This window comes from Talaromyces marneffei, chromosome 1 (genome assembly GCF_009556855.1).
Source record: "Talaromyces marneffei chromosome 1, complete sequence".
Classification (NCBI taxonomy): domain Eukaryota; kingdom Fungi; phylum Ascomycota; class Eurotiomycetes; order Eurotiales; family Trichocomaceae; genus Talaromyces; species Talaromyces marneffei.
The window spans coordinates 3791481-3806393 of record NC_072348.1 but is presented as its reverse complement, the minus strand read 5'-3'; the positions used below and the strand labels follow the sequence as shown (position 1 = coordinate 3806393).

Genomic DNA, 14913 nt, shown 5'->3' with positions numbered 1-14913 from the left:
CCGAAGAACAAACTAACCTGTCTAGTCCTCGTCCAGTAAGGCTCCGATGAACACGTACATTGCGGGCAAAAAAAGAAAAAAGTAGGTAGTGCGGAAAAAGAAAGGCCTCTCAGGGAATCGAACCCTGACCCCCGGAATGAATCGTCGATCAGCTGTTGATCAAACGCGAATCAGAATCCGATGTCATAACCATTAGACTAAGAAGCCCGAGGAGTCATCGTTAACTGTCGAATGAGTGACACATATACATTGCTAGAAATGATTAGATGTCTTTCCTCGTTGAGAAAGAGGACTGGAGTGTAGATACAACTATCAACTATAAGGCAGCGTACGGGCTAGAGAGCCCATACGTAGGCTTCGAATATTGTCATTGTCAAATACCTTGCGTACTAACCTATCCGTGAGCTTATATATGGGAAGGAATACACCTAGCTAGGCACGTTGTCAGGGTAGGCGTTAAGATATATATATATAACTACGAGTCCTGCGAGCTGCACATGTGATTTTGGGCCATTATTTTCAACGTGCAACCGCAGCATGGAACTGCGTAAAATATAAGAATATCTAGATCGATCGATCGATAGTATAAAAAACTCCCTATAGACCCAGTGAAGGCGAATTTTCATTATCTTTGTTGTGAAAACGAGCGCGAAGTTTAAATCAAACAAATATGGAAGATGTCCTCAAACGCTCTACGTTGCGCTCAGAGCCAGATTAAGCCAATGGGTCTGGAAATAGGAGGGCGGGAATAGGTAGGAACTGGAGGTGGCCGTATCTGGATGGGGCCGTAAACGCAATCACCGTTTAGATCTTGACATTGGGAGCACCTGGGTTTCATGAGGTCACACTGATAGAAATGGGTTAGATAAACATGGTTCAGCCTACAGGGGTAGATAGTCATACCTGAGCAAAGTTCTCCCAACAGCTAACACATGGACTGAATGTGGTAGCTCCCTCGGAGCCGCCATCAATTGATCGGCGTATGCATTCTGCTTCATACAGCAAAGTAGCGACTGACTCATGACCCATATCCGAAGCTAATGTTCTCGGTGTTCGGCTGTGCTCATCCTGATAATGGGGATTAGCGTTGCTGTCAAGAAGCACTCTTACTACCGAAATATGGCCGTTCTTTGCAGCTAAGGCGAGCGGGGTGTGATCCTCGTTATCAGCCCAATCCACAACCGCCTGGTTTTTGAGTAACAGCCCTACAATAGCCTCATGCCCCTGGCTCGCAGCCCTCGAGAGAGGCGTTCCGCCATAAGAGTCAGGATTATTAATGGCGGCTCCCCCGTCAAGCAGCAGCTGCACAATACTCACATGTCCTCTTGTTGCAGCCCATGAAAGAGGCGTTCGATAAAATTCATCAAGAGAATCAACATTAGAGTGGTTGTCAAGTAGCAGCTTCACAATGTTCTCATGTCCTAGCTCTGCAGCCCACGAAATAGGTGTACGGCCACCTAGATCACCATAATAGACAGAGGCATTGTAGTCGAGTAGTAGCTTAACAATATTCTCGCGTCCAGTGATCGTTGCCCTCATGAGAGGCCTTTGTAAATTTCTGTTACCAGATTCAATATTGGCGTTGTTGTCAAGTAGCAGCTTTATAACAGTCTCATCTCCCTTATCTGTAGCCCAAGAAAGAGGAGTTCTGTCATCTATATCAGCAAGCTCAATAACGGCATTATTGGCGAGTAGCAGCTTTACGATATCCGCAGATCCAGTGCTTGCTGCCCATGAGAGGGGTGTCCGGCCACTTGTGTCCTGAAAATCAACAGGTGCCATTTTTTTCAGTAGAAGTATCACTAATGCAATGGCTTGGTCCTTAACAGCCCATAAAAGGGCTTGGCCGGTGTTAGCCTGATCTTGAGGGCCATGGTTCTTCTGCAGTAATAGCTCTACCATCTCTTTATGTTTCTTCCCCACAGCCCATAACAGCGGGGTTCGTTCCAACATATCAACACAATCAACATGTGCAAGTCTCTCAAGAAGTAAATCCGCAGCTGATAAATGACCATTTATGACAGCCCATGAGAGCGGTGTTCGGCTGAACTCATCTGCAACCTCCGTAGCCGCCCCTTTATCGAGCAACAACTTAATTACCGCCAAGTGGCCATACCTAGATGCCCAAGTAAGTGCGGTATTGCCGGATTTGTCCTTTGAATTGATTCTCTCGGTGCTCTTGTCGAGCAGTAGTCTCACGATTGGTTCGTGTCCATGTTTTGCTGCCCACGAGAGCGATGTACGGCCGAAATCTCTATCTCTAGACCTTACATCTGCGTTCTTGTCTATCAGCAGTTTCACTATAGCCTCGAATCCATTTTCGGATGCCAAAATGAGCGGTGTCCGCCCGGATTTGTCTTTGGTGAGAACATCAGCATTGTGGTCTAGCAGTAATTTAACAACTGCTTCATGTCCGTTCTTGATAGCCCATGAAAGTGGTGCCCGACCGAAGGATTTATCCTTATAATTGACATCACATTGTCTCTGAAGCAGAGCTAACATGGACTTTGTAAGTCCGAAGTATGCTGCAAGGTGTGTGCTGTTCATCTGAATGTCATCGTAGTAACCGAGTTCATGATAAATCATAGCCTGGGTGCTCGCTGAAACTTTGCTCTTGTTTCCAAGAAAGTCGAGTATCGGCTTGTCATTTTCAATAGAGGAAATACGAGCGTGATAGCCCCAATATCTTGCTGCGTATTCATACAAAGAATTTGTTTGTATTCGAGTCTTGTACTCGTTTGATGTTGGACTTGGTCCAGTTTCGAACCCTTGGAATGATAAGTATGTTACACATGTCTGGGTAATCTCATCATGGGCATTCGGAAACCACTTGGTCCTCATTCGATCAAAATACTCCATTGCTGTATGGTGAACCAAGCGGACAATGTTGCTTTCCACGTCAACAGTCACCAGGCCCGCACATACAGAGACAATAAGTCCAATTTCGGTAATATTGTTGAGGTCGAGTGATACAGCATCGGTTGTAGTAGCCAGTGCATGCTGCATCTCTGATTTTGTTAGAGGTCTCTGGGCATGAACAATCCAAGTAATCACTCGAAACGACAAATCACGAAGACCTTGTCTTTGACTCTGTATTCTCTCCATGGCGTCTTCGTAGACCTCATTATATGCATCGGATCCTCTCGGAAGTGACTCCAGCGCAATTGCAAGCTGTCGTGGATTTATTTTATCTTCCAGTGAATACAAGAGAAGTTTTGCGAGAAGGAACCTGATGATATATGAGTAAAATCATATGAATAAAAGAATATGGGTGAGATCCAGAGATACTAACATTCCGTCAGCCGCTTCTATAACGGCAGACTTGACTTTTTCTTGAATTTGATAGTCCTTTATGACAAATGAGGGTAGTTTTGAGAGATGGGTGTTGAGATAGCTCAGCATATCATTATCAGAAGCTTTTATCTCCATGGAAGTAGCATTTTTTACCTCAAAAGTTGCTTTGATTTCTGGGATGAATCGTGATGTTGAAAAAAGACTGAACCCAGCTACAGCTTGCAGCTCGAAGATTTCAGAAAGGAGTTTGAGAACCCCGTTGGGTAATCTGCACTCATCCAATGCGTCGATAAGAACAAATGTGCCTGAGAAGCTCATAATGACCTGTTTTAACGAATCCAAGATCTCATGAAAAGCAGGACGACTTCGTCTAGGCTTGTGGTAATTGTAAAGCTTCGTCACTTCATCCATGCCGCCGGTCTGGAAGGATAACTGCCTCAGGAGACATGAGAATAAACCAATAATACCTTGTTCAATATGTTGGTGAAAGTTGAAGTATATGAAGGCGATACCTATATCTCGACGAGTTCGAAACTTTTCCTGGAGGTGATCAATCACAATGGATGTGGCCATAGTCTTGCCGGCTCCTGGAATCCCAGGGCAAAATAATGTAGCCGTCTCTTGGTGTATCCATTGTTGAAACTGAGCCGAATTCAAAATCCATTCTCCACTTCCTTCCTGACGACTCGCAATAAAGTCATTCTGTTGAGAAGAGTAGTCGGTTGGATGCAGCCAGTCAAGGATTGCTTGCTGATTTTGACCATGTTGAATGTCCACAATCCTGTCAATTTTCGTTGAAACCGTATGGATGCTCCCCTGAATACCTATTTAAATAGTAGAAGGTTAGTACTTGACATCTGATAAAGTTGGGAAAAACCCACTAGCCATGATATCAACAATCTTTCTCTCTGTCTCCACCTGACTTGGTACAATTTGTCGCAGAAGATCTTTAGCATAAGCTGCAGCAACCATTGCAGCATATCCTTGCCATTCTTTATTCTTATGAGAGTCAGAATAATCACAAATACCTCGAACTACCAAGCAGGGGAAATGATTCATTAGTCCCGCCGCTTCCATTTCAAAGCACAGCACATCTTTTTCTGCCGCAAGCTTATCCCTAGTCAATGCATTCTTCATCAACTGGTTTGAGGAAGCTATTAGACCATAGTGGATCATTGGATTATCATGATCATCTGTCCGACTTTTTCTTGTTATCAACATAGGCGGCTTGTCTCCACACGTAACCACGCATTCAGCAGCTTGAATGTCACTCGATGGATGAATGACATTGCTTTCATACAGTCGATCTGTTTTGGGATCGGGTCGCTGATATCTCCTTCGCAGTCTTGGTTTTTGCTCGAGAACCTCGCAAACAGCGTCATGAAGATTATGACCTTCGATCTCATATTGCGTATTTAGCCCACTCACTGCAGTTTGCAGAATCATGGGTGGTTGGTTTAGAAATCGGGTAAGTTGGAAGCTTTGCCCCTGAATGGCTTTCCCAAAATCATACTGGACCACACCACCCTGTCCTTCAAATGGAGAACTGACTACAATGTCTCCAAGTCGAATATCATGCTTTGGACTTGGCACTCCACCACCAATGCCAACCATTAGGCCTACTCGAACATTCGGAAAACTGCGAAGCATATGTGTTGCAACGACAGCTGCAGACGCGGTTCCATATTCACCATTTGGTAGGACGGCAATGACAACGTTATGACCTTCAATTGTGCCAAGAGTATAGTTGTTGCAGTCTCCTGGAGATAGCCTGTCGGGAAGTCCATGTTTCTTATCTAGGAAAGTCTGTGCAGCGACATACTCGGTGCTAATAGCGCAAATCCAGCCAATAGTGTACTGTACCGGATCTGCCATCATGCTAAATGAGATCAAGATAAATGGGCATCATCGTCGTCCATAGTGAATATGAATTTATTAAAAGAAAAAAGTATAGAGCGAATCTCGGCCTTTAAATGAGGGGCCATCTCAGCCTTGTAGGCGACAAGGCAGGAACGAGGCTGAATATGCACGTGATATGAATAACTAGATTAAAGCAACCTGAGAGTCCAACAACTACGCTGCTTGCATGAAATAACACTAGAAGATGATTGTGTGTGTGTGTGTGTGTGGGTGGGTGGAGGACGTATTAAGAGCCTTAACTAAATACACTCTAGAACATATAGGATATGTACTAGCACATCAAAAAGAAAATTAAAAGAACTTGTAACTCACGATTCTGGTACATCTTTCCGTGAGCACTTTATGATCTCCTCATCTATCCTTCTCCTTATCCTAACAGGAACGGGATTCTTGACCCGGGCCGTACCCAGTCCATATCTCAAAGGGTCCAGTTGAAAAGAGTCGTGGTTCAATGGTTCGATATGAAATTCGGTTATCAAGAGTGCACAGAAGAAGAAAACGACGTTCTTAGCCAGGAATCTGCCAGGGCATATTGATGGGCCTCCTACAAGATTTTCAGTACCGCAAGCTTTAAATGATGTCGGACGAGAAAGGGACACGAGCCTTACCTCCATATGGTATCCAAACACCATCCAACCCTTCCGTGGAGAAGCACGGCTGTACATGGCTACTTTTGTTAGGAATGCACGTAGATGGGGTCTGATCTGACCTCGCTGGCCCGTCCAGTTGGTTTTCAGAATCGACAAGGAATCGACTAGGCCAAAATTCGCTGAGAGGATGCTTTCCACCCGCATTGTTCCAATACATGTTGTCCATGTGCGAGATACCCGAGCTAACAATACCAGTAGCTCCTTTAGGCAGCTTCCACTTCCCCAAATTGACATCAATGTGCGGGGAGCTGGCCATGAAAAATACTTTGACGTAAAGACGCAGGGTCTCAGCATAAACGGCGGATAGCAGCGGCAGCTTCAATAGCTCTTTCGGGTCAGCTGTTATAAATGCAGAAGGAGGATCAAAGTGTGCTCCTAGCTCGGCGCGCAGATTTGTAAGGAGCGATGGGTCACGGAAGATGTGATATGCTGCTAATGTTGCTGCAGAGACGGCGTTGAAGTTCGATCTGCAAGAACATAAGGCATGATTAGTTCATGTCTTGGTTTTATGGAAGAGTTGAGAGTTTCATACGCCCATAAAAGTCCAAGGTCATGTGATGACATTGCCTCGTCGTCGAGTGAGCGACGCTCGACATGTAATACCTGTTGCAAGTTTCTCACCAACCAGGACCCCCAAACCGGGTCACCATCCCCATCTGCATCGATATTAGACTCTTGAAAATCCAGTCTAGCGTGGATGTACCAATCCCGTAGCTTGCACCGAATCCTGTCCCTGGTGCGGTATGGACCTGGCATTAGGAGCCGTGGGATACCCCTTGCCAGCCATGGAAGTACATTGTCATATTCCCACAGGTCATCTATGATATCTGGGTGAAGCTGAAACAATAATGGACCGTAAATTGCCTGTGAAAGGGCGCCAATTGCTATCTTGCCAAAGACTTCAAAGAAATCATCTATAGTGCTCCAGCAGTTGCCTTCAATTTGAGTCATCATTTTGACCTCCACGAGAAGTGCCATCTTGAAGCGTTGCGTTGTTGGTCGAAGGCCCGGACCGCTGAAAGCCTTATTGAAGCTTTGATGAAGAAAATAGTCGATGCGATTTTCTGGTCCAAGATTTGGATTACTTCCGAGAAAAGGCTTTGCTAAGGGGCCAGAGTCGTCGGCTTTGTAAACTTTGAGGCCTGTTTCTGGCATACCAAAGAGAAAGCGGAGAGTAACAATGATGATTGACATGGGGCTTGCGAGGCTTGGGTGTTTCATCATTTTCTCGACGGTCTCACGGTCCTGAATGATGTACAATTTTGACCCTAAAAGGGATATGCAAGTCGAAGTGAGCACCCCCTTGTAGTGTCTAGGAGCTTATGTCAGTCACAGTGTCCGCTAAGTTTGTAACTTCTAGCTGCACCCCATATTCATAGAAGACATACGTAGCTCTGTATAGGAATCCTTCGAGATCACATGCTGAAGAAATCGCGTGGCCAAGAAACGGCACCAGCAAGGGATATTTGGGAGGAAGTTGTGCCTCAGACCGATTCCTGCGCGCAAGATGGTATTTAATCCAAGCCAGTGTATAGTTCAAGACCAGGAGAGCACCTAGTACGATAATCGAGTTCAAAATTGGAGATGCGGTAATGGACAGGGTATGGAGCGCACGAGACATGGCAAGAACGTGAAAAGCAGCGTCGCTCATTTTCGCAGCCGATGCAGGAAGAAATTGCTCCAAATCAAATGGCTGAATATAGCTCACATGAAGCTTTTATATGAGAGGCCTGGATCGAAATGGGAAAATCAATACTCAGCTGTTGAGGGGCGGTGATTGTGGAACATTGAAGATCATGATAGTTGGAGTAGGTACCAGGTACCTACTCCAGATACTGGATACCTCATCGCTGCAGAGTTCCATTCTTTCGACCTAGAAGCTGAGTCGGGTGTGTCCTGAGATAGGATTGATTGGTAGTTGTCTGCATTATGGTTCCAGTGTATCGGCAGAAATACAAGAGAAGAAGCAATTATAGGACAGGGAGATGAGGGGAGGGTGGTCTACCATATAAGTCGATTCCAAAATGGTTCGGTTGATCTCTAAGAAGTTTCCAACCAAGGAGATATCTCTGGAAAATGAAGCAAATGCTCGAACTTTCAGTTTTGCGTTCAGGAGCTATCACAGTAAGATGGCTGTGAGCGACAGACAGTTAGATGCCAGACAAGCCTACTGTGGATCGGATGCACCTTCCTTTCAAGGAAGAAAAGAAGGACCCCTGCCAGTCGAATGAAACCACGCCGCAAACACCACAACAATCTCCCGTCTCTATCCTTACTTCATCTTATTTCCTCTCAACATCTTCAACTTAAACACTTCAAAATGCCTTCTAAAGGAACAATCGTTCTTACTGGGGCCAACGGTGGCATTGGACGCGCCATCGTGTCCCAAATCCGGTCCTCACCAGAGCTCTCCTCATACCACGCCATCTACACTGTACGCGACGCATCATCATCTTTGCCCCCTCAGTTAGATCCTCAACAAAAATCCAACACCAACACACAAGCATTCGATACCATCTCTCTCGACCTTTCCAATCTGGCCAGTGTCCGCACAACGGCAGCCAGCATCAATGCACGAGTCACAGCGGGGGAGATCCCGCCCATCCGTGCTCTTATCCTGAACGCTGGATACCACGAGATGAACATTCAAAGTTTCACAGAAGACGGGTTTGCAACAATGTTTATTGCTAACCATCTTGGTAATTGGTTGCTTGTTCTTTTACTACTGCAGAGCATGGATCGCGACATGGGCCGAATAGTGGTGCTTGGAAGCAAGGCCCATGAGTGAGATCTCCATTCCACCTCAAAAAAATGGTATAAACATAGAACAAAATTGCTAAATTTGGTACACACTAGTCCCTCATTAAAGCAAAATGCGCTCCCTTTCAAAGATGAGAAATGGAGGACGATGCTTCATGAAAGCACCGATCCGATTGCGAATGGGACCTGGAGTTCGTTCAAAGAAGACCCATCGTATGCGAGCGGAATGCGACGATACGGTGCTTCCAAGCTCTGTCTTATTATGATGATGTATGATTTACCCCTCTCCTCACCATTTGCGTTGTTGTGTGTGCATGATGTGACTATCTAACACCTGCCTAACAGCGGGGAACTCCAGCGGCGTCTCTCCACTGACCCCGCCCTCTCCAACATCTCCATTCTCGGTGTCGATCCGGGCGCCGTTCCCACTAACATAGCCCGAAGAAGCCCATTTTTCATCCGCGTAATCATATTCCAGTTCATCTTCCCGCTCATTGCCGCTATCCAACAATGGCGTAATCCTACTGGTAACAACACCATACGCACCCCGGAAAAGTCTGCGAGGGACGTACTAGCGGCGGCTATGGATAGTAACCCAGTACTTGGTGAACGGCCACAGGGGTTGTATCTGGATGGATCAGAGTTGGCTGAAGTTAGTCCTGAGGCAAGGGATGAGAGGAAGAGGTTGATGGTTTGGAGGGATAGTGTGAGGTATACGGGGATGAAGAAGGAGGATACAATGCTTGTAGATTGGGAGTAACCAGATGCTCCATCTCTGTACGTTGCTTCTAATTCTAGTGCTTATGGACCACTCATTGGTACGAAGGTACGATGAGATACAATAATAATACCTGCTTTGTTGAGCTATCAATATGCTCCTATTACTCGATGGTAATCAGAAATGTTTGATTTCTACTGAGAAGGAATCTTATATCCACCAGGAACCTGCTTCGTAAAAACCAGTGTTGAATCTACTCGCTCCCTAACCTTCAACAACTGTCTAACATTCTTCTCCCCATAGCTAGTAATAGGATCCTGATTCTGACCCTCATAGTTGAGGTATATATATGGATCCAATCCACCGATTTTTGTAGCTGCGGCATTAATGCTGTCAAGGAGTGACTGTGCTGTTGTGTCTACGAGTACATCATCGTCAGCTGTAAGCGCCGATGAGCACGACGACGAGTGAGTCTATGCGGTTTTCAAGATCCAAAGAGTTGCTGCTGGAGTGTCGGGAGCAGAAGATTGGTGGCAGGGGCTCAAGAGAGAGTGCGAAGACGATGTTGGGGATATTTTTGATGGAGGGAACGCTGGAGTTCCATTCTTCGAAGGCGGCTTTGATGACTGGTCCTACACCCTATTCCACGATGCTCACACTCCAACAGAAATAGTGGACTGATCTGCAGATAATTCGATAGCATTCAAATTACGAAGATCAATCACGACGCCATCTGCAATATTGGCTGAACCTGCCCAAGGGTCATAGTAAAATCAAGTCCTATCCTTTCTCGCGAGTTGATTGAGCTGATAGGCAAAAAGTTGGTGAAACATGAAAGGTTGTCAAGAAGTTGTGCCGGGAAGAAAGAAGACTCAACAAGCATTATAAGAGTTGGTGTTTGTCCTGCATCGCTTTTGGGGTTGTTGCATGCGTATGGACCATACAGACTTACACTTCCTCAGCTTCCTAGTGGACAACCAGAGTTGGGAAAGTGAGGTGGGAAATAATGGAATTTGTCTAGACTTATCCTGAGAGACAGGGATGTATGACTTGCTGTGTTAGTATTTGTGGGGTTGCACAACGTTGAATGTTGATGAGGTGAAGGGGTTAAGACTAATAATCCCGAAGTATCCCCCCCCTCTATCGATGCAGACATTATAAAGTATCTATTAAGGACGTTGATGGTGTTGGTATGTAGTAAATGCTATGATGAGTTGTGTTACCAACTAATACTTTTCAGGTGTCTACAACAGAAGCTGTAAGGAGTGACTTTGCGGCCACCACCCTAGAAACGTTGAAACCATAGGGGCTGACATGCATATTTGAACAATCAAGCATCAAATCAAGAGTTTTATATTATACAGCTGCATATATAATTAAAAAAGCTGCTCTGGCGAGTGTGCCTGATTCCCAGATTTTGCTTGCTGGGTAATGTTCACAGTTCGCACTATATTCATCCCATTTCTACTCGCACCCTCAACTCCGAAATTTTGAACCGAAGGATCTTCCTGATCCACAGTCGTTACTTGCGTCTGCATAAAGTTACTATCCGTAAGCTCATAGTATTCATCCGCTTGTGGATATTTCCAAGTGTGCGGTTTACGCGGGTCTTGATTATCTGAACCCCCTGGAGCATTTGGAGTCATCTCATAACTCTCATTTCTGTCCGAACTGCGCATGAGTTTTGATCTGAGACTTTGTAAGAGCTCGTCCCATGTATGGCCGGGTTTTGGGGCTTCGTATATAGCTGACAGAGGGATTGAAGGGAAATAAATGCAAAACGTGAAGATGAAACCAATCCAAGTACCTATTTTCATTGACGTCTTGGGAAAGATTTTGCGGTACATGAAGAAGATAGATGTTCTCTTGTGGAGGATGAGGCTTTACTCTTAGATAGTGACCATCCATCCAGCAAGCCGGACTGTCCCTCTGATGACGGTTGTAGCGAGAAACTACAAGCAGGTGAGCAAAAGAAACTACCATCTAACCATGACTATACGTACGCGATATCATAAGCCCGGTGTAGGTTATTGTCATAACACCTCCCATAGCCATGAAATCTACCTCCCTATCAGCTATCCAAATGAATCCCAGCACAAAAAAAAAGTAAGTAGCGTACAATCAGCCATATCAAGATTCCGGATATTCATGAACAGCCTGAACACCACCAAGCTTACTGAACATATTGTTAAGATAAGACATATTGCCCAAGTGACCGGTGCCAGAGTCATGGGGTTGACCAAATTCGAAACATGTCCAGGAGGGGGCTGCAGCGCTGGTATTTCGCATAGATTGGTACCAGGAGGTAACGAGCTCGACGTTGTCGACAAAGAACAGACAAACGAATGCTAGGATGCGAGAAGCATGGACCTCAACAAGACAGAGCCAGAAATAAGAAACGATATTAGATGGCAATACATCAGGTGAAGTTTCTGCATTAATTTGAGATTTGCAGTTTGATGATGATGCAGGCTTAGACTGACGGCTTATCTGCGAGAAATAAATCCCAAAAGACTTTGATATTACCTACATATCTGATTCTGAAATTACTCCGACTAATACAACTGGTCGTATTGCTGCTGGAGTGGTATGGGTTATCTGTCGAATATCGAAATTTATGAGGATGCGTGAATAAGCAAAATTCACCAAACGTCAGAGCTCAAAGTTCCTTTCCTCCTAATGGTTGCAAATCGCGCATTTCCAAGTATCCTTGTACTACCCAACACCACTGAACGGACGAATTCCATTTTTCGGTGCTAGAATCACGCAAATGCAATCGCTGTTATCACCATGCAGCCGGCACTCCGAAAGACATGCCTGCCCGAGGGGTAAGTGAGCTGCACTTACTTACATGTACGACGCTGCCTAGATGTTGCTGCATAGGACGCTGTCCAGTCTGATGGTTATAACTCCATGGTGTATTCCCTATCAAGTTGTGATCGTATTGGCTGGAAGGTCGGAGCCGGTACAGGTACATTCTTTAGAGCTTAAGTGACAAGTAGAGTTTAATATATAGAGCTTCATGTCAGTGCGACATTTTAGTGCTTACATAGACGCTGTGTGGTCCGTAGGTCATTTTATACTCATAATAGTAGTTCAGAAACATCGCTTTGCTCTGTGCTCCCATTTAGGAGCAGAGAAAGGAATAATCTTTCTTGTATATCATCCTACCTGATTAGCCCGTCATGCTGACCATGCTCGCAGATACAAGCATTTCTTATATGCTCTGGAGACACCTGTTTGGAGGTTCCCAACATGTCATCATCTATGTATCAGAATTATTGGTGCTAGGGCTCCTGGTACGGCGATTTTGGAGGTTTACTGTGTCTCCGCGAATATATCCCAATGACCCGAAAGAGTTGCCCTACTGAATACCATGTACGTAGCAACGCACCTGAGTCTTGTGTATGGTTACTGATATCCAGACAGTCGTTGGTATGTTTAGCTAGGCATATCCAATCTGCCTATTAACGAATACATCTAGGCCATGGTTTTGCGTTCTTTCACAACTCACAGGCATTGCTGGCTAAAGCAAGATAAAGCGAATCCGCTCGCCAATTGATTGATCTATCACTAGGGAAAAAAATCTAATGCCGATGTAGCAAGTACTTTGACGGTTCAAAGGACCCCTTTACCCTGTCCATCTTTGGCTCAAAACTGTACGTCATCTCAGACCCCAAACACACAAACGACGTCTACAAAAACCTCAAAATACTATCCTTTATCGAATTTGTCCAAGGGCTGTTTAAGCGCAATGAACTCAGTGCGGCCGGTCTCAAGGCTGTATACGCAAATCTACCGACTGACAAGCCTGGTTTCCCGAACCCTCAAGGAGGATCACTTGGAGGTACGCTTGTGCGGAGTATGCATATTCACCAGTTGTATAATAGAGAGAATCTGGATCATTTAGAGGCTCGGTTTTTGGAGTATTTTGTAAAACATCTTACCCTGCCTATGCTCAGGAAAGCATGTGCGCCGTATTTGATATCCCAGAACGACACTTCCATTGAAGTACTGCTCATGCGTTTGTGTTCTGAATATTTCGTCCGAGCTGGCGGATTAGCTTATTTCGGGGATATGTTAGGGGCTGTCGATCCAGAGCTTGCGCCAACATTCATTGCATTTGATGATCTATCATGAAAGGTTATATACCAACATCTGAGATCGTGGTCCAAGGTCATGAGTGAAAAAAGAGATCAGGCACAGGAGGCTTTCAGGAAGTATTTTGAGATTCCTCAGAATCAGAGGAACGGGGATGCGTGGTTCACGAAAACTATAGAGAATGAACTTCGTGCCGTGGGTGTTGGGACTAACGACATCGCCACGATTTTGGTCACACTTCATTGGGCGTGAGTATTGAGTCTTTGTCGTTACTTAAGCTTCAACTAAGTATTGGATGTAGTATAAACACAAACACACGCAAAACCGCCTTCTGGGTGCTGACGTACCTCCTCTACAACCCATCCCATATCGAACCACTCCGAAGGCAGACAGCTAACGCATTTGTTGGAGACAAACTTGTTGACCTAGAGTATCTTCACAACAATTGTCCGCTACTTGAGAGTTTCTAGTTTGAGACGTTACGGATGTCATCGAATGCTGCTTCTGTGCGGAATGTGAATAAGGACACTGTTATAGGATATAAACATCTTCGTAAGGGGAATCGGATCAGTATGTTCTACACAAATCCTCTCAATGGCATAATTTTGTACCTGACAAGATATAAGTGATTCCGTACCGACTCCTCCATTTTGATGAATCCGTCTATGGTCCCGATGTCTATTCATTCAAACCCGAACGCTTTGCAGGCTCAAACGCCGAGAAACTGACTCGTGGAGATAGCTGGCGGCCATTCGGCGGAGGCAAAACCATGTGCAGTGGTCGTCACATTGCAAAGTGTGCCACACTCATGTTCCTGTCTCTTGTGCTGCGCAAGTTTGATATTGAGATTGTAGGGGGGAGGAAGATGCCTGCTCCGGATCTGGGTAGGCCTGTGCTTGGGATTATGGCTCTTAAGGATGATCAGGATTATACCATGAGGATTTCTGAGAGAGCCCTAGTTTTATAAAGATACTCGATCATACCATGAATTGGCTCTTAAATAGAGCTCATGGTGTTCATGGTTGGATACAGTACAAGATTCATGATGAATAATTGATTTTATATGAATTCAGGTAACGCATATAGTAGTATTCTTAGTAGTTTTCGAGGCAAGAAGGCAAATTTAACACACATCTAACTCCAAGGGGGAGCAGAGCATACATAGTTAGATATAACCAATCCGTCATACAATTCCATGGCCTCTATTCACGCCCTCAAGGGACATTCTTGGACAGATGACTGTCTCGAGGTAAACCTATGACGGTAGCAAGATTCAGATCTAATGCATATTGATCTTCACATGATACATGTGCTAGAAGCTGATTTGACAGCAAGATTGAGCTACTGTAGGCAGAGCGTCGGCTTTCTGAGCATCTTACTCATTTGTCACGAACTTCTTTCCAAAACAATTTCTTAACTCCAAAGGTGAAAACTTGTTTACTGAGAGTCAGCATTACGGGATTTCGAATA

General features: G+C 45.1%; 5 protein-coding genes across 5 annotated transcripts; 2 read left to right on the top strand and 3 right to left on the bottom strand.

Annotated features, from left to right (window-relative positions):
• Positions 1-703: 703 nt before the first annotated feature.
• EYB26_001415 (uncharacterized protein) lies at positions 704-5172 on the bottom strand (the record flags this gene model as incomplete). The annotated part of the gene is made up of 4 exons (XM_054260725.1): positions 704-847; positions 904-3229; positions 3293-4118; positions 4176-5172. 4 exons carry the CDS (start codon positions 5170-5172, stop codon positions 704-706), a joined length of 4293 nt encoding a protein of 1430 aa, XP_054116700.1.
• Positions 5173-5522: 350 nt separating this feature from the next.
• On the bottom strand, positions 5523-7515 carry EYB26_001414 (uncharacterized protein; the record flags this gene model as incomplete). The annotated part of the gene is made up of 4 exons (XM_054260724.1): positions 5523-5758; positions 5823-6331; positions 6397-7176; positions 7253-7515. 4 exons carry the CDS (start codon positions 7513-7515, stop codon positions 5523-5525), a joined length of 1788 nt encoding a protein of 595 aa, XP_054116699.1.
• A 669-nt stretch (positions 7516-8184) lies between these two features.
• On the top strand, positions 8185-9384 carry EYB26_001413 (uncharacterized protein; the record flags this gene model as incomplete). Its single annotated transcript, XM_054260723.1, has 3 exons — positions 8185-8648; positions 8721-8894; positions 8970-9384. 3 exons carry the CDS (start codon positions 8185-8187, stop codon positions 9382-9384), a joined length of 1053 nt encoding a protein of 350 aa, XP_054116698.1.
• Positions 9385-10718: 1334 nt separating this feature from the next.
• EYB26_001412 (uncharacterized protein) lies at positions 10719-11471 on the bottom strand (the record flags this gene model as incomplete). The annotated part of the gene is made up of 4 exons (XM_054260722.1): positions 10719-11031; positions 11150-11294; positions 11346-11402; positions 11462-11471. 4 exons carry the CDS (start codon positions 11469-11471, stop codon positions 10719-10721), a joined length of 525 nt encoding a protein of 174 aa, XP_054116697.1.
• A 2050-nt stretch (positions 11472-13521) lies between these two features.
• Positions 13522-14410, top strand: EYB26_001411 (uncharacterized protein; the record flags this gene model as incomplete). The annotated part of the gene is made up of 4 exons (XM_054260721.1): positions 13522-13691; positions 13745-13862; positions 13914-14013; positions 14070-14410. The coding sequence occupies 4 exons, from the start codon at positions 13522-13524 to the stop codon at positions 14408-14410; spliced, it is 729 nt and encodes a 242-aa protein (XP_054116696.1).
• Between the last annotated feature and the right edge of the window lie 503 nt (positions 14411-14913).